The sequence below is a fragment of the Plectrocnemia conspersa genome, unplaced genomic scaffold, assembly GCF_051122295.1.
Source record: "Plectrocnemia conspersa isolate PC_06_02 unplaced genomic scaffold, ASM5112229v1 ptg000009l, whole genome shotgun sequence".
NCBI classification, from domain to species: Eukaryota; Metazoa; Arthropoda; class Insecta; order Trichoptera; family Polycentropodidae; genus Plectrocnemia; species Plectrocnemia conspersa.
This window is the reverse complement of record NW_028277173.1, coordinates 28620648-28647876: the sequence shown is the minus strand read 5'-3', so window position 1 is coordinate 28647876 and position 27229 is coordinate 28620648. Positions and strand designations below refer to the sequence as shown.

The window sequence follows — 27229 nt, the reverse complement described above, 5'->3', positions numbered from 1 at the left end:
ATGGTATAAATCAATTAATTAATAAGTAGGAGATGGTAAAAACTAGCAATATAAATAACAAATGATTATTTAATAAATACATATTTAATTTTTTTTAAAATGACGATTACTTTCGCATCAAGAAAATATATTTAAAAAAAACGAGTGGGGTAATATCGAACGAATAAAAATAAACTGAAATAATGGCCAAGAATCTGTTGTCGCAGGCCGCGCTCTTTAGTGTTCGAGTGTGTGTTGTAGGAGTCGGTCGCGCGTCGACCGCTGTGGGGGCGCGCGGCCCCGCGGCATGAGCCGTAGCCCTAGTTAGTGTTTTCGCGAGTCGTTCGAGCGCGTGCCGACCGCCGGCCGTCACCATGGCCGACCTCGAGGCCGTGCTGGCCGACGTCAGCTACCTGATGGCCATGGAGAAGTCTAAGTGCACTCCGGCCGCCCGCGCCAGCAAGAAGATTGTGCTGCCTGACCCCAGGTGAGCGCGAGACGAACGACGCCCCCGCGCCGCTCCGTAGTATCGCAACGCCGATCGATACTACGCCCTGATCCCGAAACGTTCACTCTTCCTGTCTTATCGGAATCCTGCAGGATTCTGATACGAAAAGATCGACGACGCAGTTCGTTCCCCTCCCTATCCTCCCTCCTTCGTACAGCCCCGCTTCAAAATACAGGTTATGTTAAGAAATAACAGTTGACCGTTATTCTATTTTGACGTTTCAGTTGGTACTCCTGTATGTGAAAAATGTAAATTTTACTAGTATTTTATAACCCCGCCAATTTAAATGTCACTATTGCGAGGTTATGTGAAAAAATAACAATCCGCCATTTTTTATTTTGACGTTTCGGTTGGTATGCCCGTGTGTGAAAATGTCGGGATTGTTTACGAATTTTGTCGTTATCGTCGCCGTGTCGTTTCCGGCGCGCCGGCCGCTCGCGAACGGAAATCGCGTATTATCAGATAATCTCCGGGATGATTATGTGTACGTCCAACGGTTTGTGCGTCCCTCAGGGACTGTACAAAACTCAAAGCTTGAAAATTTCAGGCGCCATCGCGGCCTTGTGGGTAAACACTGAAACCGGAAGTTAGACTCTTCGCGTTTGCGAACGCGGAAGTGGAAATTCTATAGCTATGAGTCGAGTTTCAAAATCACTGGATGCAAATCACCTAAAATAAAACTGTAATTGTAGGGTCTGGGCCTCGAGGTTCAATCTTTCACGTATCAAGTTTACGTGAACGGTTCTTCTTATTCCACATCCTTCTTTGTAAACTCCCGTTCACAAGACTACAATACTAGGAATATCACTATCCAAGACCATTAAACTTCTTAAAATTCTGCGTACTCAGCTAGGTAAATTATTTAAAAAAATATATTTTTTCTTAGCGTTTTTACATTTTATTTATTACATAACAGCTATATACCAATGCACTATGCAAAGAAAAAAAAAACAATACGTATGAACAAAATATGATAAAGGTTGATTCAACAGTTTTGAAATTTTTTTAAAAAAACCCACAAATTTAAGGACATCTTTGTTTTTTTTTTATTAATCTGACATGTGATGAATTTTATTAATCTGACTTGTGATAAAAAATAATATCAATTGAATGGCTGCCTCTGGACATTTTGCAGCAGTCGATACTTTCGATGTAATTTTAGATGCCTTTTTCGTACAATTCGTGTGGTATCTTAGCTATAAGTTGGCGAATGTTTTTAGTGTTCCAACGTTTTGGGTTTGTCAGCGTAGACTCGACTCTTGGCGCACTCCCCCCCCCCCTCCAAAAAAAGAATTTTCGTTTTGTTGTCGTTCGCAGCTTTTGCGTTTTCATATGGTCCCTTTGGCGCATTTTGCATATGGACTTTCACATATACCCGTATAAAATTAAGATAACACAAAACTAAAGCCAGAGACCATGAATAGTGAAGAATTAACGTAGATTGGATGTTAGAGCAGCAGGAGATTGATGCTGATTTTTCAAAGAAAATCTTTTCTAAAAAGCACATTTTCACCCCTCTGGTATGTTAATAAAAAAATTGCTGCATATGGGGCGAGGAAATCCTCATGTGATTCACGAGAGACTATTACATGCGCATTGTGGTCAGACGGCATCATTGGGCTTTACTTTTTTGAAAACAATGAAGGTCGGACAACAGTCAATGATGAGCGCTATAGACGCTATAGCACTATAGAAATTGAAGATATTTATGTGAAAGACATGAGGTTTCAACAAGACGGCGAAACTTGCGTTTTGGTGACGTTAACAGGCCGCCAAGATCGTGCGATTTAACGCCCTTGGATTTAGTTTGTGGGGTTACACTACATGAGTCATGTCAACGCTGACAAATCTGAAAAGTTGGAGCACATAAAAACCAACATCCGCCGAGTTATAATCGAGTAATGTACTAAAATTATATTGAAAGGATCGACTGCTGCGAAAAGCCTAAAAGCGGCCATTAATTGATATTATTATTCATAATTAATAAAATATATCAAATGTCGATTAATAAAAAATCCAAAGATACCCTTAATTTTTTTTTATTTAAGAAGTTCGGAAACTGAAGTTGGATCGTTCTTTACGATACATAAACATAATATTTACAGAACAATTAGATTGAATTATATACAATAAAGGCTAGACCACAATGCTTTTATAAAAATAATAATTAAATAGACATTATAAATGAAACTCATTTTACAAACAAAAGTTTCTTTAAAATGCTTGACCATGCCTATATATGACAAAAAACATCAGGAACCGCAGTAATAATAAAAAAAACCAATCAAGCACCATGAATTGCGTAAATATCAACACGAACACATAAAAGCCACAACCGTAGAAGTTGCTGAAATGCATAGAACCATTAAAATAAGTGCTGTATACTGTCCTTCAAAACACAATATCAAAACAAAAGACTTCGAAGGCTTTTACCACACTCTTGGTGATATATTTATTGTTGCAGGGTACTAAAATGCTAAGCACACACAGTGAGGCTCCAGATTGATTACTCCACGTGACAGGGAGCTTCTCAAAGGGAAGAATAGCAATAACCTCCAGGAGCTCTCAGCAGGGGAACCGACAGATCCAAAAAAAACAGATCTCATAGACTTTTGTGTAACAAAATATATATCTAGCAGTTGAATCTTCCCTAGACCTGTCATAGTATCTCTCACTAGTAATAGTGACCCATGAGGCACAAGTTTTGTCAACGTAAAAAAAACGAATTGGAACAAATTCAGATGTCTAGTAGAGGAGAGGATCAGACTCAGAGATATATCATTAAAAACGGAAGAAGAAATAGATTAAGCTGTCTCTTACGTCACAGGCACCAAACAAAACGCAGCTCGCGGTGCCACCCTGCAACAATACTATCCGATAGATGATAGATGGTACACAAAAACGAAGTTGTTCCAGAAAATCCGGAATGTGAATATTCTATACCAGAAATTCGAACAAGTACTTTCCAAAGTACACTCGTCGATGCGATTCGAGAAAATTATATCCCAGCATACATTGTAAAAAATAAAATGTATTGGCTTAATTTGAAAAGTATGATTAAAAATCTAATTGAAAATACATATTCATTAAAAATGAACATGTCAAACTTTATCAAAAGCCTTTTCAACATTAGCGTAGATGACATCGACTTGATTGCCCCTATATCAAGAATTTTTGTCACACAATTAAAAGAACAGAGCAGATAAATACATACAGTTTTGAAATATTAGTATAAATCTCTTTGCGAATATGTCAAGTATATTGCATTTAAAAGTTAATTTTATTCGGGGATTTACAGGTGTCAGCAGTAATCACCTCGTTGCAGATCATTAAACTTCTCAAACGGCCCGTTTTTTAAGATAGAGATAATTGCCATAGTTATTTGCGACTTGCAGAACAAATTTATTTTCACGCTGGCATTATACAGGTTGAGCCATAGAAATCTCACATATTCCGAAGGGATATAAATCGCACAACAAAGCGCATGATGATATCCTGTCATTGGGATTACTTTAGGGAATTTGGAGATGAATTCGAAGCGGTGCACAAATTCAAACCTAACAGTGGTGCATCATGAGGACCGAAATTTTTATAATAACAATAACATTGATAACGCTTTTGCCCAGTATTTTCATTCCGTACATGATGCTTATTTATAACATTTTGATCGCGAGTGAATGTTGACAATTAACGAGTTGGATTCTAGTGATATGAAGTTCGGTTTTGGAAGGCCCAGGGTGTCAGATCAAGCTTGTTGATCCTATTAAGTATATTATTAACTTACCTCTTAAATATTTAAGCTGAATTAAAGTTAACAAAAATAAAGTTTAAAAACTTGTTTGCTGAAAAAATGTTTTAAAAATATTGCAATATGTAGTTCGTACTTGTTTTTGCTTAGGAATGGCGTTGACGATCCGTGTGATGCAGTTTTGTGTGATTAAATCTCCAAGTAACTCACAATCGCGTCCGTTATTATAGTCTGTATAGGCAAGGATCGTAATTCTCGCGGATTCTCCCTTGACTCGTACCTTCCAACTCCTTAGCGACAGCTGTGCTACTTCCTTATTTATTATTCCATGTTCAAATGAAGTATGTTTGTTACCTTCACACACAATAATTATTTGTTCTGGATGGATTCAGTATGTATTTTTCATGCACATCTCTTAACTAGATATCGTACACTCAGATAGGTATCTATTAAAACAACTTACGTACAGTGCTTAAATTTTATATAAATCATACATGTATTGTAATATACAAACTCTTCCTGACGTGATGATGGTCATCAAAAATTAGGAATAACCTTTCGAGATTGAGTATATTTTTTTACTGATACTACGATATTTTATTGCGTATCTTTACTAAGTAAAATTAACGTATGATATTTACTTATTAGATGTGACGTTTTACTGGTATTTTATACAGTCACTGGTTAACCGGAAAAGGTCGTGGAAATCTTCACTTCGAACGTATCCTTATCTGATCGCTGTTACTCAGTCGATCTACTCGTATTTGTTGTCTATCATATAGCATACTGTGTATACAAACGATTATTATTTTTGATATCGCGATAACATTCAGTAGGGTTCAATCGTTCGAAAAACGAGCGCAAATCTGTGCTGTATACCGGATACAACCCTTTTTCGAACGTCCTGCAGCACGGATCGAACGGATGGGAAACGGAAAACTCTGAAAAGTGTCTGGCTTTCATGTTTTTTTTTCATATCGGCTGCTGCCCTGTAATTCAGAGTAACGGACGTTAGTGTTTCTCGCGATAAGATTATAATGTGTTTTTTTTATTATTGAAAAGCAACGTATTCAAAATGAGAATAATAGAAGTACAAATTTTACAAAAAAAATTGTGCTGAACTTGACAGTGGTGATATGTATTTGCCCTCGTAGAAGTACTGCGTCACGTGGTCTTTAAGTCGTATCGATGATTGAGTTGTACTGTGACTGATTAGCAGGACCGGATAGAAAGATCGATGTGAAAGCTGTTGCTTTTTCGGATTCGCCTCGGTAATTTGGATTAGCTCCACTTGTGAGTTTTGCTGAACTCAATCTCGATGATTTGGGGCGGAACCAGACTCTTTATTAATGTTTAATACATATAACGTTAGACTTTCATTGCGCAACGGTGATTCGAATTTGCTAAAATTTTGCAATGTCATTATTCTATGGAAGGTACATGTACACTTGTTTAGCAAATATCTGAAGTACTTATCGCAATCGTAAGTTTTGCGTCGACCAGAAAATACTTCGTTATAAATTAGTTTTATAAAACCATTTTTAGCAGGTTTTTCGTAAATAATTCGTTTTACATTTTATAATACTTTTACAATAATATGTTACAAAAACGAAAACTACGACTTTATGGTTAATTTTTCTTATAAACTAATATTTTTACTGATCAGCGTGAAGGTTCATTTTCCTTATGTTCTTACGTATTTTATGAACCATTTAACGTAAGGAAAAAAGTGGTGATTTATTTGGCCGCGTAGTGCGAAATTGTAGGATATTTTTATGTTTCAACCACAGAATTTGGTGTAAGCCGATTGTATTCAAAGCACATTCGAGTACTGAATTACTATGTGTAAAATATTAAATTCTTAGAAGCGTACTTATACATATAATATATTCTTTTAACCCTTTGAAGTCCTTTGTCTACACGTATTGGACATCTGTTTTGTACCGGCTGCTCCTATGTCCATAACGTCTGGACATTTTTCTCAAGTTAATTAAAATTATATCTTAACTACTTATACTACTCAACATTACACTTTCGGGCATAGCACAATTTTATTTAAATATTAAAAAACTGTTTTACTCTGAGAAGGCGACAAAACTTTTTACTAATATCAAATCTAATTCCATAATTTTTATATGTACTCTAGTAAATATTATGGAATATTTTTTGCGTATTTTAATATATTTCTATGCATTGTCTAATTCACGTACTTTATATGCAAATTATAGTATTCTTCTAAGCAACCTTGAATAAATAAACTAATAATTAATCTACGCGTGCTCTTCGTTAAAAATTAACCATTTTATATCATCGCGTTGCTTAATTGATATTAATTATTTAATGGCTTATATGTTATTTTGTCATGCTCATTAGTTTATCGTTTCACTTTTAAACTATTCCACGTTTGCGTAGTAGCATTATTTGCTGGTATCCGAGATCTGTATTTTGATCGAGATTTAAATGGGTACCCTTGACGCGGAGAGTTCTCGAGCGTTTTAAGTGACTCGATCGATATCCCGCCGCGTTCTTCTCGGCATCCCAAAGTGGATGAGGTCCTTCTGTTTTTTGCGAATTGCGAAAAGTTCCCCCTCAGTCACTATGCATTTCAATATTTACCGACCTAATTGTTTCGCAATCTCGACGCTCGGTATTTACCATAATAGAGCGTGTTAATAAAATGTTTCGGCTGATTTTTAGATAGCGGTATCTGTCGAGTGCCCGCGTAATAAGGCTGCGATAAAAACTATTTTTATTACGGAGACTTTCCAGCTTGGAGAGTCGCTATTTGTGAAAGGTCACTGCAGGCAAAAGTTCACTAGAAATGTTATTTGTGCGAGGTGAATCGTTACCGACACAAAGCAAACGTACCGCAGCCATATAAAATTCTATATTCGAAAGTTCACAGTTAGAAGGGGGTGCAGAAGGAAGGATGAAACGAGATTCGGCGACGCCAAAATCTAACGCTTTAATTACGTTTCGACTTCAAAAGCTCCACTCGAATCTGCTCAACACAATAATCTGACTATAAATTGTGCACTTACAAGCTGCGGCTTTATTTAATTAATACCTTTGTGTTAAAGTTACGTTTTGGGAATTTTACTTAAAGAATTAAATTTATGAGTATCGCCAATATAACATTTTCTATTAATTAACATGTACATGAACGGTATTTTCTTATTTTAATTATTTAAAAAAAATAGCATATTGTCATAAAAACAAATAGCCAACAAACAAAATAACTTTTTAATTGCTGAAATTACAAAAATAACTGATTAAAAGTATGCAGCTGTGGACTTTCTCAATGGCTTGTTTTGAATTTTTTATCTCTTTTAAATCAACGCGAAAAATTTATGTTTTATGGTAATATATTTTTTAACATTTATTTAAAGTCTTCTCTAATGAAGCAAGAATATGTCTTCCGTGTGATCCTTCATATACGAAACCATTGTGTTTGTTTAAAGAATGCCGAGATGATCCAATTTCAGTTTCCAAACTTCTGCTGTATTTTATTAATTATTATAAATATCAATTAAATGGCTGCCATTCGACCTTTTGCAGCAACCAATTCTTTTACTGTAATTTTCGTACATTTCAGGTCGTATATCGGCTATAACTTGGCGGATGTTGGTTTTTAGGTGCTTAAACTTTCGACTGCACGGGATCTCCAACGCTTACAGTCTCTTCAAATTTTTTCACAACGTTGCAAATTGTTCGCTCAGTCGGAAGATGAATTTGACCATAATCTTCCCGTAAATTTCGATACACAGTATATACAGAAGTATTATTTCTGTGAGCAATTGAACAATTCTTTTGCGATACAATTTGTGAATGACTTGTTGCAAACTAATATTTGACACACGCGTGATTATTGACAGCTGTCTGATTTACAGTGCTTTTGCCATTTTTATATTGTAGTTGGAAAATGGTAAAAGATTATTTTTTAACGTTTCTGATCATCACTATCAGGATTGTAGCGAACAAAAGAATATAGATAATATATAAATATATTTATCTGATATTTCATATAAATAAAAAAGTCTTATTGTGATCTCAAATTCAAATTAAAAATACATCTCCATATATGTATGTAAAAAGTATCATAAAAGCACTAAGAACTGGTTATCTTATATTCATGCCAAATCATTTAACCTAAAACGTACAGAACAAACAATAGTACTTTTTCATTGTATGTTTTATCGTTCTTTAAATAATTGGGTGTTTTTTCGTGTTTGGCAAAACATCCTTTATCTAGGGTAATTATGTAGGATTCCCTACTGTTTCAAACAATACTGTATGAAAGGATCTAAAAATTCATTATAATGTATTTTTTGTATTCATTGTTATACATGATATCCTTCACGTGTCCACCCTCTTTATTTAAAAAGCACGCAATGTGCTGAATTAATCATCCTATAATTTACACCTGCTCGGGAGATTATGACCACTGATGTAATACTCGGCCGAGTAATCCGACAAGTAACTCGGCCGAGTACTATATATAGTATTATGTAATTGATCTATAATATTATGCTATTAATGGTAACACATTTAAAACATATGTTCTCATATCAAGCGAGAAAATAACCGATACGCGCTGCACACCACAGCATGCACCGAAATTGTTGTTATATGATCATAAATCACCGGTAACACTTTCAGACCGCATCTAACCTTGGACGATCGGGATGTAGCACGACGTTTATTTACGACCGCGCGATTATGATTGGCGAGTGTGGGTCGAGATTCGCCATCTGTCGAAACGTGTATTTTTCACATGCATATCTTATTTTTTGACCACTTTTTGAATTATTTAACACTAGGCAACTCTAGCTGTACTAACACAGGGATACATTTCAATTTTCGCAAAAAAAATAAACCAAATAGACCTCGATACGCGATATCATCATAGCCGGTCGATAGATATTCTTAAAAGCTCCGATTTCGAAATCGAGGGTCAAAAGTTCCCGCGTCAGCGAGAATTTATGCCTCTGGCACGATTCCCGAACACATTTTCGGGACCTTATGCGGATCGATTTTTCTCACCTAGGAAGGACGTTTATTAGCGTCGGTCTTAATAAATTGCTCTGCGTTGTATCGACGTCGGTAACGAACGCAAAATCGGCGCGGTATCTAAAGAATACGGAAAAACGAAATAGTTTAGTTGACTTTTGTGTCTGTATTAACAAACAATCCCTTTATAGCTCATTAGAACTCCATGTAATTACCCGACCGCTGTCCTATGTAAATAATTGATTAAGCTAACGAATGGTCCGGTCATTCCTATTATGAGATAAATATTGAATGTGTGTTTCATTTCCACTGTAGGAAGGGCAAATTTATTTCAGTTCACTTGAATTTATTTATATTTATAATTTTACGCAAATTTTAACCAACAGCAATAACTACTTAGTTGAGACTGAGTAAACACTATTAAAAAATGCTTCTATTTTTACTTGTAATTTTTAAAGGCAAAAGTTAGCCAGTCAGTGGTCGTTTATTTAATATTTCGATTTCATTAAGTTCATGGTATTTCATAAAATAATATGCATTATTTTGGCCTAATTCAAGGGGGACCAAATGCTCCTAAATGACCGTGCTTAGAAACCACGTCAAAAGCAATAAAATCGTGCCGTCGCAGTGAAAACGCTCGGTTATCCAGCGTTCACATTAGTACTTCTAATAAAAATATTACGATTACAATAAGTGAGAATCTAATGAAGCATATCTAAACCGAATTTCGACCAATAGGAGAGCGCAAAAAACAATTATCACGTCTCAGAAGTCAAAAATCCACGTCAAAAGCAATAAAATAGTGTCGATTTTATTGCTAGCGATTCCACTGCAACGGCGCCGACACGATTTTATTGCTTTTGATGTGGATTTTTGACGTCTGAGAAATGAAATTGCCTTCCTATTGACCAAAATTCGATTTAAATTTGGATTATTTATTTATTTTTATTTCATTTATGCCAGAACGCTACTTCATTTAAGGATAATTATTGAGATTTCAGTATTTTTCTGTTGTGTAGTAGTTGAGTTGTAATGTTGAAAAATGTGTTCTCGGTGACTATTTAATTAAAATTAAATACATTTTAACATATTAGCGACTCATACATAACAATACAAATCAAGAATCACAGCACACGCGCGTCTGAAATTCCGCGAACGATACCCGCGGACCTAGCAGCCGTCCAGAAATACATTCACATTCTTACGATGTCATTCAATGTACGGGCGGGGCTGTGTATAACGCGGAAAAAACCCGAACTACGTCTCAACGCTCGGACTACTACTTCGCACCGTGAATTTCCATGACTTCATCAATAAGAATCTACCGAAGCGACTATATATGAATTTTAACAAATCTTACTGGTACGCGTTCTGATCATGGAAAAAAGTACCAGAACGACGTTCCGGCCCTACTACACTGCGTAGTATTGTAAATAGTATGATACATTTATTCGTAGAATTTTTAAGTGTACGTTTTAAATGTGTGATAGAAGTCTTATCCGAGGTGTTTGATTTTTTCAATAGTTTAAAATCGCCGATTATGCTTACTTGGTGAAAGTCGTCCGCGACGGTGCGGATGTTTGTTCAGGAGATAGCGGCGGCGTATATCAACACGTGGAGTGGCATGCGGCGCATGCGCGGCGCGCGCGCGTTTGTCGCGCGTGAATGGCGAGTGGCCCGCGGCGCGTCTTATCGAGCGGCCCGCCGACCACCGAAACATGCCCCCGCGACTCTCCTCGCTTATTCATAAATTTCCACAATGGGCAAACCGTGAGCGACGGTTCTCCCGCACGTGTCGTCCCCGGCCATTTTCATTTGAAAACCTGATTTTTAGGGAGAGCGTGGGAAAACTGGGTGGTCGAGGTTCTAAAGAAAGAATATTTTTCTTTAAATTTTCACATTAAAAACAAATTAATTGTTATTAGCTCAAATAAAGTTTGTGGGATACAATCAGGAACAATTTCGCTAATGGCGGCGTCGACAATCCGTAAAATCTTGTTGACTTATAAATCCGGATGATGTCGCTATCGCCGTCCGTATTTCTAGACGTTGCAGTCAAGTTACTGGCCCTCAAAAACGCCCCTTTAACACGTGTCATCATTTTTTATCATATTTATTTCGTTGTACATTTCCGTGTATATTTGTTTGGCAACATATGAGCATTATAATGATTAATACCCGAAAGACACGGGCTTGAATCTGTTTTTCAATACTCGATCGTGTCTGTGTGATCATTATCTCCAAAATTATTTATCAACCATGCCCTAGTACTGAGAAGTGACTTTTATCTATGCGATTAAATCAACGAAATAAATTGACTACTCATGACAAAAATAATACACTTTCATAACAAACATTGTAGATTTGGTATTTTATTATTTTTAGTACATTGCTAATAATATTGTTATTTAAAACAAACAATGATTGATCCAATTTACAGAAACGTCATTCGGGGTAGGAGGGGCAGTTGTCCTCCCTTGAATTTGGCAAGGAAAATGTATGTCATTTAATGAAATACATACCATACATTTTATTGAAATCGAAATTTAAAAAACACGACTACTGACTGGCTAATTTTTGCCCCCCCCCCTTCCTCCGTTGGAAAAATTTGATATGACGTCTTTAATTTTAAACCAGAAATTATAAGGTTATTCCTCAAAGAAAAAACAGAAAATATTTTTAAAAATATGTCATTTCAAATCGGAATATATTTTCACCGGTAGATATATATTTTTACCAGTGAAAATATAATTTATCTGGCATGTGCTAGTAAAGTTATATGATTTCAACTTTTCAATAGGAATTAATTCATTGACATACTTATCATTATTTATTCACACGCGATGTACAAATGTTGTAATGAAAGTGTATTTTTCAGTGAAGTTATATTCTCACTAGTAAAGTCCAAATTCACCAGTAGATATACATATGTATATTTCTACTAGTGAAAATATAATTTAATTGATAGGCGCTAGTGAATTTATATGCTGCTTTTAATATGTCTATAAAACTTAATTTGACAGTTATAAAACGTTCATTTGTCGATGAATGTCGCGATACTTGAAATGATATTTTTTCTTCTTATATTGTAAGATTCCCACGAATTGTTTAATATCTGCCGATATATACGCATCGTCATCTACTAGTAGTTATCTAAGCATGATGATTATGCGCGTTTAGTTTCGCCAAAAAATTGCTGAAGCGTTTCGTCGAAAGATATCATTTCGTAGAGGACTTCGAAGCGAAACGCGATACCTGCGCGCATAAATATTGACGGACGTAACAGGTGGGGCGTTTAGCCGGATCCGCTCCAAATTGCCAGAAATTGGAGATGGGGTTGGAGGCAGTGATACAGAACAATTTACAGACGCTTAAACTGAAAGACTTACAATACTCATATGAACAAAGTTTGTCTATTACAAAATATAGGGGTATATAGTCTATGAATTCATATTATTAGGAACATTATTAGGACAAATACATTTTGTTAATACGAATATCTAAATGGAGTTCATTCGTACCCCGCTTCGTTTGCATACTGTATTTTTTCTCTTTGTGGTTAAATGATTTGGCATGAATATAAGATAACCAGTTCTTAATGCTTTTCTGATAGTTTTTACATATATGGAGATGTATTTCTAGTTTGAATTTAAGATCATGGTCCCAAAAATTTCAGACAATTATATTTATATATTATCTATATTATTTTATTCGCTACAATCCTGATAGTGATATTCAGATATGTTAAAAAAATCTTTTAACGTTTTTCAATTACAAGATAAAAATGGCTATTTTTGCTGTTTATACCAACATCAGCCAAGTTATAGATGAAATGTACGAAAAAGCCAACGTAGAGGATCAGCTGATGCAAAAGGTCCAGAGGCGGCCATTTAATTGATATTATTTTTTATAATTAATTGAATATATCAAATTTTTTACTATTAAAAAAAACATGAAGATATATTTAAATTTATGTTTTTTTAAAGTTCGTACTCTAAAGTTGGATCACCATTTATTTGTTTGGACTTACCGAGTGTAGTTGTTGCAACACAATGCTGACAACAAAACCCACATCAACATTAATTAAAAAAGTATCTTCAGCAGCAGCAATAATTAAAATGAAACTACTACATATTTAAAGCACTAAATGCTTTAGTATATTAAAATAAAAATAAATAGCCTTGTATTTAGTATACAAATTGTATTTTTCGATTTTTCATTTCCTTACGAATAAATTTACATATTTTATCGTTTATTATTCGATATTTGAGTAGTTGAAAGTAACGAATATGTTGAAACTTTAATTTGCACTAACAATACGCTCTATATATATATTTTTCAGCACTCGTTATAATATATTGTATATTGAGTCGTTGTGTGTTTTATGTGTCGTTTTTACTGATTATCGATATCAATTTTTATGGAATCCTTCACGCTCAATCTACGGTAATCAATGATAAGTATATAAACCTGTATGCATATATATTCTAGTGTATGATTCAATGAAGTATGTGAAAGGGATGTTAACATGTACGAATTCATAAATTTATCTGATATATGCTTTACAATTACATATGAGAAGATGATAAAGCACATGTGCTTATGCTTGATTGTGATTATTATTGGTAAAATAAAATATTTTGTATTGCTGATATGTAACCGCAGTGATAAGTTGGCTAGAAAATAATTACTCCTAATCAGCCAGTAGCGTCGTTGTGGAGGTCTATCGAACCACTCTCAGCCTCTTCAGCCGCTGCTCGGAAAGGGTTGAAGACCGCGTTTTGTCACAGCCTCTCGACGGCCTAGCCAGCACACTCGAGATCGTCACTAATTGAAGTTATCCTCCCTCCCCAGCAACAAATAGGACTAATGGGCTAGACGCACGCAACTCGCCCATCGTCGAGAGCCCTCGGAAAAGCGGAGAACGATTTTCCGCGTTTAAATCAATTTTCGGAACGTTTCTGACAGTAGTGGCCTGTGGGTTTTTCGCACCCATACAGCGCAGGTATGTGTGGAAAATTTCACAACGATCGCGGCGAGGTTGGCGAACTTCGCCCACGTTTATGTAGCCTATAAAACCACACTGAAAAAAAACATCGCCTTGATCGTCGAACGCATATGTACGATACGTATGGGTGGGTGTGTGTCAGCTTAACCGTTATTCTTCTTAATAAACTGGGTGGAAAGTACAAGACATAAAACATTTTCTGAACTAAACATGTACAACACGTCAAAGGATATGCTTATATCTCACAGACCAGTATTCGGAGCGGCCAACTGTATGTTGATCGCACTCACTTGCTGTTATACATATATAAAAAAATGTATTTTGTATTTATAATTACATATTTCGGTGATTATTTGATAATTTTTATTGAGTACTAGCTTACCCGGCTTCGTCTCCACGATAGATTAAAAATTATTATTTATACATTATAATTAATCATTCATGTTATTATACATTTATTTCAATACTTGGTTATATGCAATAATTTTAGTGTTTTGTCTTAACGCATTGCAGTAGCACGCAATCGGTTGTCGCTGTCGAAAGCACGTCGCTGTTCAGCTCCATTTTCAATTTCAAAAGTTGAAAGCTCAAAATAATTCTTGCGACTTAAATATTATGGGTATTTTTAAACGCACTAGTTCCCTGAAAACGTGGAGTGTAGAATTATTTATAATTTTCGATACCATGGAAAATACATAAAGCATGTTGACTAATTTTATTTAATTAATTTTAAGCAAATCTTAGTCAACGCCTGTTATTTTTAAATGAGAAAATTTTAAGAAAATCTCATGAGTATGCTAAATAAAAACTCTTTTCCATTGTCAGATAAAGTTTTTGCCCTTTTAACTTTCGATCCTTTTTTTTCTTATTTATCGGCGGAAAGTTTTGAGTGCATCTGATCCTTGTTATCGTCAGTTTATCGCACTGGTGTTAATTCAATTTCATGTCACGAACGTTGTTACGCGAAAATGTTATATCTGATTTGATATAACTCCATCATTAAATATGTGCAGAGAGTGAGAGAGAGATGGTCCATTTGTACTAATATAGCATCAGATAAATAAACAAGGCGGGTGCAAATTGTGGGGTATCTTCACCCGCGTTTTCAGCGTAAACACGGTATAAATATCTAAAATATTTATATGAAAATCTTGACAAATGTTTCAGTCGGCGCCAGATTATTTCGTTGTTCTCAATTGGCAGGTTGAGCAACGTGTCGAAATTAATGTTTATTTTAATCCAGATTCGGAAAGGGCAGAAAAGGTCCCTCCTTTCGTCGCGTTAATCCGATTAATCGGAGGGAGAGTTTCGCGCTGAATTTAAAGTAGTGAAAAATGTAGGGATGTTTGTTTGAATCTCTTGAATTCCATCGCAACTCTCGAGAATTTTTGACCCTTTCCGTGGAAATTTTAGATTGGTATAGACGGCATTTGCGAATTTGATTGCGTTGCGTATTCCACCGAATTGACACCAATTCTAACCTGGTTTTCGTTAGTCGACTTTATGAATATTTCTCATTGTTAGACGAATCGAACTATTTGATTCAAATTTATTTTAATAATAAAGTTTTAAAAATTTAGAAAATTGCATCTATAATTCGATGTTTTAAGAAATATTGGCGTTTTTTGTGTTGTATACTATTTATTTTTCAGTAACATATTTAGCTTTGCTGGATTAAAGAAAAAACTTATCCCAGTTCATTTTGAAAGAATCAGGTAGATTTCGCCTACGTGTGAATGGAATAAATATATTACCTTTATTTATTACTTTTTCTTTATATTCATAAGGTTACGAGTTTTTGGTGTCTGGTTAACGAACTTGGTCAAGATATTTCCATTTATAGTATTTTTTCAGAAAAGTTTTGATAAAAGTTACGGTAATAATTTTGTCCCCAAAACCGCATATGTATGTTATATAAGTACGTTTGGTATACACTTTTATGTTTATTAACTTATAAATTATATCGATCGTACAAAATATATACTAAACCACGTAGTATATCATACACCTGTATTTGTCTTTCTGGATCGAATTGTAAGATTAAAGCATGGCTACCAAAATCAAAGTAGCTGCCATTGTTCTAATGTTTTCACTGAAGCGGAGTGTTGGCTTTTCTTCCAAAATCCACTGGGAAAAATAATATTTTTTTTATTTTTTCTGTGTTCTTGGGGTCGTTGTCTTGCTGTGGGATGAAGTTATTCGCAATCAAATGGCGTCCAGATGGAATAGCTTTACAATACTTCGAAGGCTTATTTACAGTACTGTATGTGTAGTAGTATTTATTGTTATTAATGTACACGTCTATATTCTTGTATTAGCCCGTACGTAGTTTTATACGACCGCACGGGTCCCAAGGTTGCAAATGGGGGAAAACCCATAGGAGTCTGCTATCGTGGCAACGCGGCAGCCTCGGGCAAGGAGCGCCAATATCTGAGTGGTGACGGGTAAGCTCGTAGCAAGGCTTTCCTCATAAAATGTCATATCGCTATGATAAGTGCCGCTGCTCAAAAATAGGCACAGCTTGACCTAGAGGGAGTTGTCATTCCTTCTCAGGTAGAAAGTACTCGTCAGTGTTATAACGAAATTAAATCTGAGGAGATAGGTGTTATAAGTCTTGGCAGACAATTGATCTAAGAGAAGATAACTCTAAAAGTAAATCAAGGGAGACAAGCATCATAAACTTTGGAAGGTAACTTATCTAGAATAAGGTGCTGTCATAATATTTAAGATGATCGACATCGATAAGGATTGGAAACAGACATTCGTATCAGTAGTATGGCTGTGAAACTGCTGTACAGAAGGCAAAGGGAAAGCACTGTATTAATTTCCCGAGAACGTCTGGAATTGGACATGTCACCAGAAGAAAATGGTCATAGTTTAAAAAAGTGCATTGGAATTTTCCGAAATAGTTGCGATATACAGTGCTTTGTAGTGCGTGTCGTCATAATAATCCTCCCGTGATAAGCTGAAAAACAAGATTTACAACCTAGCTTTAACCAAAATGGTTTCCAATACCTTTCGCATGATTATGATAATTCCCAAATACGCTACGTTCGCGTGCTGCTCGCAGCGTGTTTTGTGTACACACTTGCATGGATACACTGGCCCGCGTCGTATTATTAGATCGCGTGAAATATTTACGTTTGCCCCGCCGGAGTTATGAAATATTTTGACGGAGCTCTCACTATTTCCGAGCCGAACGTTGGCCCCTTTTTACCCTCCCTGTGTTGAAAAAATATCGGGTCGTTTACGCGAACCCGTCCGGAAAGTCCGGAAACTGACGGAATCGCCGCGTGACGATCGCGCGGACCAAATTGTGTATGAAAAATCATTCTCCCAGACGCGACTACTATTTCGATACAGCATCTGACGTCTGTCCCGCTCGGATCGAGAGGATGTTTAATGTGTCTATACAGCTAGATTGCTCGCTGCAGCGCAACAATAACGGCGGATACAATCTGCGGAGATTGTTTGCTCGCGGGATACTTCCTTTTCGGAGCCTGCAGCCGATTGTAATAGTGGGGCGTTAAGGTTTTATATGACGCTCGTCGAGCGTACTATATATGGTGAAGAAGTGAAGTTTACTGCCGGGGAGTCGTTAAAATTTTGCATAATGAATGCGAGAACGCTACCGAAACGGGATATGGCTCCGTTTTATGTATGCAAATGTACGTACTTATAAACGTTTGGCTTGTCTATTGATTTGATACATTTTACTCGATATGTATTTTAATAGTGTGTATATAAATGTGTCCATTATTAAGTATGTCTGCAAGGTGTCGTAGCGGAGTGCTGTTAGATAAAGTTTAAACGAATATTTGCTATTAATTTTTGAAATTTCTCATATCTCATTGTCATTGTCTCAATTGAGAGAATTTTTTGTGGCGAAATGGTCACGGATATCATAAATAACCGCATCCGTGACATTCCCGAAAATGTAATACGCCTTTGGACGAGCGAACGTCGCTTTCTAAAGGCGTAGACAAATTTCGCCGTTCTACGAAGCGACTGTAGCGATTGACTGGATGATCGCTGCATAATTGCGATTGGGTCTATTGGGATATCCAGACCTACAAGGCAAGCCTTGTAGGTCTGGATATTCAGTCAGGCAGCCAGAGGCACGAAGTCACAAGTCACCAGTAGCCACTTGAAAAGACCAGCAGACGCGCCACCACCGACAGACGCGAAGAAACGACATGGAACTCCCGAACGTTCGTCGCCACAAGAGGAACTGCCTCCTGACACTCGCTGCAGACAGCTGCCAGGATAAGAACCCTGAGGATCGTCCACGGACATCATCCCTGCGCCAGCTTCACCACCGCTCGGAGAAGACAGTCTCATTGGCCACCAGATCAATCACCCTTAGGGTTCGCAAACCATAAACTATTTTTTTATTCATAATTAAATATAGACTTTAAGTCATGATACAGGGTGGCTTTGTTTTCCACATAAAAAAATTAGAACAAAAGTTCACATATAATATATACCCAGAATATAGTCCTCGAAATTGCAGCACCGCACACGAGTCGAGGGTAAAATAAAAAATCACCATGAATAATATATTATGCTTTATATTTTGCGGTCACTTTCTTTAGTATCCAATAGTTGAAGCTTTTTTATTATAAGTTTTTTTCAAAAATATACATATGTATAAACAATAGCATACAGACGTATTAATAAATGCACAATACTGGTTCATATCCATTTTCATTGTTTACATAAACATTTTATTTTCATAACCATGTCCATTATTTGTTATATAATGAATGAAAAATATAATAATATATTAACCGTAACTATTAAGGAAAAATACGTAAAATAAAAAGCTTGAGTTGCATATGAACTAAGATTATACATTGAAATTCTGTTGTAAACAAACATTTTGCTACATTGTTCCAGTTATTTAGTCCAGATTGAGAGAGCTCAGTAAAGGTGTTAGCAGCTGTGTGAGATCTTACGCGGTAAACATATTATGAAACTCACTTGGTTACGGTAGCGAAAGGTAGTAAAAACACGTATGTGTCGGAACCGGTGCCTCAGAAAAATTGTATCCACTATGCGGTGCATCTTGGTGCAACTTTGTATGCTCAGAAAATATTCTGAAATGTATGCAGCAGCATAAAACGGCGAGTATCTCAAGTATAATATATATCCGTCGATTTTTGAGATACCTCAATAAACATGATAAAGTTACGTATGTGTGTGGGTGCAAACGTGGAATTTTACCGTTCTCGCGGTCGCAGACGCTGCATCCGGAGGTCAGGTCCATTTGGAAGTTTCGTCAGCTTCGTGTCAGGGTCTCGCTGTGAAATTTTCACGTAGTGGGTGGATAAAAGTTCACCCTCGCGTATCTCAGGGGGTGTATGTTTGTGCAAGTCGTAGGAACGTTTAGTATTCGCTGAAGCGAATCATGACCAAGCTAGTTAAATTATGAACTCCTAGTCCAGATTTTGTTTTCAATAATGTTTATTATTATACTTTACACTTTTCAGGATTCATTTCGCATCAACCTTGAGACGTGCAAGTTTTTATTAAGAACCCATAACACCTATATACGTCTGTAGATGTTTGAAGCTTAGTAGTCACGTTCTTATTCGTTTGACAATCATGCAGCGTAAATATTTTGTCAAATTTCATTCGTCATAAAAACGTCAAATTTTCTGTCTCGTTTATACTATTTGTGTCAGGAAAAAGCTTTATTTACGGCGTGATACTCCAATGCGGTCATGGTTTATACGTATATTACTTATTCTAAATGGTTACATATCGGGTTGTACCATTAGTCTTTGCGCTTTGTTTTCTTACATTTGCAAAAATGTATTACTTTTTTAAATTAACGATAATGGTGCTATTTAGTAACAGGATATTTTTATTTCGATATTTTAAATCTTAAATGAACAATGGCAGTGGAGATAAAATAATCTCAGTTAAGCTATATTATGCTTTATGAGTTTCAACTCGATCGATAGGAAAAATCGATTCTTACCTACTGTATTCTTCAGACATTGCTCCAAACGTCTATAATATATTTAGATATCTGCAACAGTTTTTAGGTAAAAATAAAATATTCTACTAAAACGGATATAAAAAAAGATAATAAAATATACATTATTTTTCGAATCAGATATAAAAAAGGCTTATGGTACAACCTAATACTGCTAGTTTGAACATAGTTATGGAACATATAATTTTTATGATTAGTTTTTAATAAAAAAAAATTGTCACGGTAATTTGAAATATGGCCTTACAATTTTTGCAATAATGATATATATAAATATATGTTTGTTTTTTGTTTGTGAATATGTATTTTTTATGAAATTATATTTTTACACAATACGTTTTCACCGGTAAATATATATTTCTACAAATATTAATATATTTTTACTGTTAATACACATTTACTGTTTGTTTTTTGTGGTAGTCTCCAAGTCGTATCGATGACCCATTTAAATTCTTTGGGATTCGCAGAAACCGCTCGGTTGGAATAATGTTTTCTCGTGATTTTTCTTATATCAAGTCGGTAGCGAAGTGGCAGTTCTGGGGTCGATTTTCGCGCGGTAAGTCTAAACCGAAGTTCTGGTGAAAGTCCTGAAGTGATTAGCAATATATGTCATTTAGGAATGGTAAAATAGTCCAACGTCTCTCTCAGTTCTCGATCTTTTGACCAATGCAGATACATCGGGCGGAACCAGACTTTGCTTTTGTCTAATACATATAGACTCTGTACCACGTCTAACGACTTTATATACGCCAGTATGATAAGATCTTTTCGTTTACAAATATTTTTTGTAGATACTCGTTGTTTTAGATATACAGTTTTCTAGATATTCGTTTTTCTTTTAAAATTCCCTATCGAAGAAAATTGGGCACATTTCCTTGCTCGACACGTTTGATGCTTACTAAGCTAATAAAAATGAGAATGTCATCACGTCTCACGTTGATTTTCCAAGGCAGTGAAAGTAACGAAACGGGGCGGCAATGGAGACGTATGTACATATGTATGTATCATATGTGTATACATACGTATGTGCCATGAATTATTAATACGCAACGCGTCTCCGGAGGCATCTGTAAAACGCACATGAATTATTTATTGGTCTTAACTTATTATCTCGGAAATACCCCCTCGCGTAATAGGCATCCAGGATCATCGCTGCGCGGTGCGTCGCGTAGCGGGGGCGTTCGATTGCCGGACGGGGACTCTGCTGTTGTCGTCGTCTTCTCTCATAACGATAATCGTCTCGTTATTTACATATAGATTGTTTTGCTCGTTGAGAGTCTGACGTCGTCGTTGACCAGGGGGGTGCCAAGACTGGGTTGTCGAACGATATCAGACCAATTAGCGCTTAGGAATAGAGTCAACTTTTGAGTGAAGTGTCGGCAAATGCTCCATAATTTTTTTTTTCATCTGTTAAATGCGAGTTACTATAATGAGCGAGATGGTTTTCTTCGAGTGGTGGTGAAGATGCTCAAAGGCATTGCAGGTGAGGCAGCGACGGTGTAACGGAGGTTGGTCCCGCTCCTGCAGTCGTGTCTGGTAGAATCCCTTTCTGGTGATGGCCGTCCATGACCATTAGGTCTACGGGCCTCGTCTGCAGGCCGTGTCTCAGCGTATCTCTTGTCATGCCGTGTCTGCCCTCTCTTTATTGAAGAATAGCTTTAAGTATTAAAGGCTGCAAAGCTTGCTGACGAATCACAATCATGCAGCGACTATCCAGCCAATTGTTGCACTCGTTTCTTAAAACGACGAAATATATACGTCTCTAGAAAGTGACATCTGCTTGATAAACATCTTTCCGAGGTCGAATTGTGCAACGGAAATATTGTGACTTAACGTGCTTTTTGTCTTACGGTGGGATATTGTTTCCCGTGATCGTTTCGCGTAAAAGAAATATACTTTCAATGCATCGGAGAATAATTGCATTTTATTTATGTGATCTCTTTTTATTTCTAGACGTAACGAGGGTTTTTGTGTGGTCCTATTCTTTACATTCTATTGTTTAATTCATCCATATTATTCCCCATAACCTCGTGTACAAGTATCTAAAGCCTAGTACAAACCTAGCAACAATATCGCGGAACACGTGTCGCGGGACAAGTATCAGGACTGTTCCGAGACATTTTTCTCGTGTTCTGGGGCTGTTGCGACCCAAAAATCACAAGTCTCCGGTTCCCCATCGAAACGGGAAACATGATACAATGTTGTGCAACATTTCGTAATACATATGTACGTATTCCGAGACTTTTACTTTTACTACAAATTTTACAAGAATGAAACCTGCTGATTTCGAAACCCCTTGGAAAATGATTTAAGATAAGCTTATGAAAGATTTCACTGTATTTAGTGAAACCATTTCACTCTCAGTGAGGCCATTTCATTTTCTAGTTTTAATTTTTCGAAATAATTGTAGCATATGCAGTATTTACAGCAGTTTTGCCTTCTGAAATTAGAGTTGTCCTTCAGTACCGTTGAAAATTTGTTTTTAACACCAATAAATTATTTAAGCACGCATTCTGATTTCTGTAGTGCAACTAGACAGTCTAGGGACAATGTATCGCTACTGTTTCTATACAATGTCACGCGTGTGTGCTAGGCTTAAGAAACCTGTATTGATTCTGACAAAACATTTATTTTTAAGATGTAACTACATTTAAATTATTTACTTTTAATAATTATTAAATCAAATCATGTCATATAATTTAATGTATTTAGTCTAGACTAATAAATAAAACTAAGTAGTTTTTATTTAAATAAATTAATAAACATTTACTTATTTTTAATTATTTATTTTAATATTTATAAAATAAATTATTCAATAATCATTAAATATAATCGAAATAATTTAATATTTAGAAAATTATACAATATAAAATTGTGCTATTTTATAAACGGCGCGACCTAAACTCCACAGCCCTGGGCGTGGCTCCGCGGCTCTGTTATCCCTAGTTACTCGTAACATACATTTATTCAAGTTTAAGTAGCTTAAAATATTCGGAACGATTAGTAAAATAGTAATTAATTTACAATAACCATGTTCAATTGATTCAAACACTAAAAATAATGAAATCCAACGGCCAACTAAACGTTATGTGGGTTGTTTATATTATAGAAATAACTATTCGGAAGTCAATCAACAGGTTATTATGTATGTGAATGTGTCATATTTATTAGTGTGTAGGATATAAACATCTGTCGTATTTTAGTTATCTTGAGAATATGTTATTAATAAATTTCTAGAGAAATAGAGCCACGCTGTCTTTTTATATAGAATTGAATAATCCCGATAACAGCACAGCGAATGTTTTCAATTTGGTATCGATGTGAAAGAAAGAAAACACTGAAATTTTTTTGAGTAGTCAATTACAATATAAATGCTTAAATTCGGGAATGCTATAAAAATTGGTATTATTATAAGGGCATTAATGATAATTTTCGCGTGGGCACGCCGCTTGATTAATAACTTTTTAATAGACATCCCACGCAGCACGTTTGCGTTTATGTTGTATATGTAGTTACATTTTCAACGCTGACTTGACTGATGTGATGATGTGTTCACAGGTCAAAAATACTCGAGAGAATGTCGCATTTGTTTTGTTAATTATGCTAAAAATATTAAATTTCCATCATTTCAAATGTCAGATTCATATTAAAATTCTGTATGAAGATTATTAGTTCGTAGTTTGTACAGTGAGCTAGCTAGACATTAACCAGATGTCAAAGTTCAGTACAGTGTGTATAGTTGGCAACATCTGGCTACAGTTTATGTATCTATCAATATATACATATATAATATAGTCTTATAAATCGTATCATGATATTTATAGATATATTTGAAAAAATAAATATAAATGATTAACTGAAAGTTATACTGAAGAAAAAAACGATGCAAAAACTATTCATACTTAAATATTTTCTGATGATAGTTTTTTTTTGCTAACGTTTGTTCTTCCCGAGGCGAAAACGAAAGCGACAAAGATTGACCGCTGATTGCAAGTTCCTCTTTTTTGTTTAATCTCAATCGCGATTTTCGCCGTGTATTAATAACACTAGATTGATCAATAAAATTCGAAAGTTGAAGAAATGTGCGCCGAACGCCTGTTCTTCGGTAATTTTCACTTTAACCCTTAACCTTTCGATGCCAATATTTGCATTATTCATTTTATTACATAAATACGTGCATAAAATTGCGTAGGTTTTAAATATCAATCATATTTTTATTCGCGTGTATTGAGAGTTGTGTCTGTTATTTCTCCTTCGATTCTTAAAATTCAGAATGTAATTTGACACAGATGCCGAATAATAATGTATTTATTACATCGCAGTTCATCTTTGACCTTTAGTTATTATTTTTCATTTCATTTATGACATTCATGACGAATATTTGCACTTATTTTTCTTATTTAATTTTACATATTAAAATATTCAATACACTTTTATGTAAACATTGATTTAACGGCCATTTTAAATTATTTTTTAATAAACGAGCACACATACAATACTTAATTATCTAGATATATTGTAGTCTATAAAATTAGTACACGTTTTCGCGGATGAATGCGCTCCCTAATTCGTTTTTGTTAATTAATTTCGGAAAAGCGCAATTAAACCAACTACACGTGAGAGTTGGGTTTAATTTCTCACTATATATTATGGAGCAAATTTCTTGTTAGTTTAACAGTTTCATTTTCAATCACATCAACGATGATAATTTATAGTATTGCTAGAAAAATATTCGTGTCGTATTCCCACGTTTCGGCTCGCGTGTCGTTGCCGTTATCTCGGCACTTACTGATTTATTTTTAAGGCCCTTTTGCGTTTCTTCCACTATACCGTAAACAAGAAAAAACTGTTACGTGCCCGTAACGAACTGTGGTATGATCATTTTAATCCAATTTCAAATAACACGTATTTTTCTTTTATTTTTAAATAATAAATATATAAAATCGATTGAGGTGGAAATTGATGCTTCTGCCAAATTAGAAAGACTATGCCGATGCTAAACTAGCCTACTAACAACGGCACGGATTTTTGATTTCTGAAAATATCAGTGCGCGAATAATAAATATAACAGATATAAGAATTCCTTATTTTTAATTTAAAATGATCAATATATAATATGTATTGTTTGGCGATACAATATGCTAGCGATCATTTGTAGATTATTTATGCGATTGACTGACGCGGTAGTAAACTGCTAGTGATTAATTGCTGGCGGTAAATTTTTCGCCCCCCCCCCCCTTTGTACCATGATCCCAGATTTTATATTGCGTGACGTATTGAGAATGCAATGTCATTTCCCTTTTTGTGTGAAGTCGATTAGAAACTAGTTTACTAATTAAACTATTATCTCCCCTATTCCTTGGTTGCTTTTGATCTGTAGATCCGCGCGTAGGCGAAAGGTCGATTAGAAACTGGAGAATGTCTTATCCCTTCGTCCCAAGAGTAATATATTATGATGTTTTAAAGTAGCGGTTATTAACTTTTTGTCACTGTTTCCGTAAGCTCTCATATTAGTAGATTCGCGCGTAGGCGAAGGGTCGATTAGATATGGAAGTATGTCTCAAGAATATTAAAATATATCGCGTTGGTTGTTCCACACTAATAAAAAATATTGACCAAAAAATGAAATAAAATATTCATCTAAAATCAGACATAAATAATTCACATATTTACGATTACCCTAAAAATACTATGATTACGACTTTGGTAACGTTTGTCTTATAGAATATTTATTTAATTATTTTCTAGCTATATTACGTAAAATTAAAAAAATATACGAACTTGTTTTGTTTAATCTATTCATATTAGTGAAATGAGATCAACTAAAGTTGAAGCAAAATGTTTAATGAATAGGATAAAATGATAATTTTTTAAACCTTTACCTAATGTTTCAAATAAAACTTGTCAAAACAGATTTAAATTATTTAAAAATACAGATTGAAAGAATGTCGACGTAGAGTTTAAAACATTAATGTCTAAATAGTTGCGTTAACAGCAAAATAAGCTGAAAATCAGATGGTTGGGTCGGTCGGCAAGTAATTAAACACTCACCGACCGACCAGTTGTAGAGTATGTGCTCACGTTATTCTCATGTTTCGAACTTTTTTAATTCCCGAATCTTAATTTTATGATTCGCGAGCGAAATATTACCCCACCAGTGACGCTCAATCGTTTGTATTCACATAGAAGTATGCACATAGTCGTGAGAAATGCATTCTGTGGGAACGATTTGCACCTTTGTATAGTCTTGATTGATTAATTTATGTCCGGTTCTTGTCATATCTTTTTGTTGTTTAATTAATAATTATGTGAAAAATTGATTAATTTGAAGAATTACATATGTTGTAAATGGAATGTGAAAAATTACAACGCCTATCTTTTTATTTACTTTTAATTCGTTAAAGAGTGAGGCAAATTCATAAGCATATGTTTTAACTTTTTTATACAAATAATTATGCTATATTATACATAAGTCTACACGTTGTTATTTTAACAGTTATATATACATTGTATGTATAATATTTTACACATACCTTCATACCATATACTTGATTATTATAAGAGCACGTTCACACGGCTCCGACTGACCACCAAAGCACTGAAATGTGTTTGTTTACTACAACACCAAACACTCGATTGGGGTTCGATATTTTTAGTGAAAAATTGAAGTACACGTCTTGATACAGTTAAACTTATAAGACGTTATTCGTGCAAACAAGCTGTAAAAAATAAATTAACACCAATAATGTAATACGTACATATAATCGTAGAAACGAGATATACGTACTCAATTTTAACAATTACCACCATGCCATGACGTAACACGAAAACAAATGACCCTGAGCCGTGACGTCTGTGACGTATTTTACACAAATATTTTTTGATAATACATAATGTACAATTAATTAAGGCTTATAATATCGTTAGATTTTTTCTGTTCTGCATTGAATCCCCTCAATGGCGTCCGAGAGCGCT

The 27229-nt window shown here is 35.2% G+C and overlaps 1 protein-coding gene across 2 annotated transcripts in view; it reads left to right on the top strand.

Moving 5' to 3' along the window:
- The first annotated feature begins 218 nt into the window (after positions 1-218).
- Positions 219-27229, top strand: part of Gprk1 (G protein-coupled receptor kinase 1) — a 106953-nt gene continuing 79942 nt past the window's right edge. For both annotated transcript variants that reach the window (XM_088192910.1, XM_088192909.1), the window contains exon 1: positions 219-466. In XM_088192910.1, coding sequence (XP_088049036.1) covers positions 354-466 — 113 coding nt within the window. In that variant the 5' untranslated portion in view covers positions 219-353. The remainder of the gene's footprint in view (positions 467-27229) is intronic.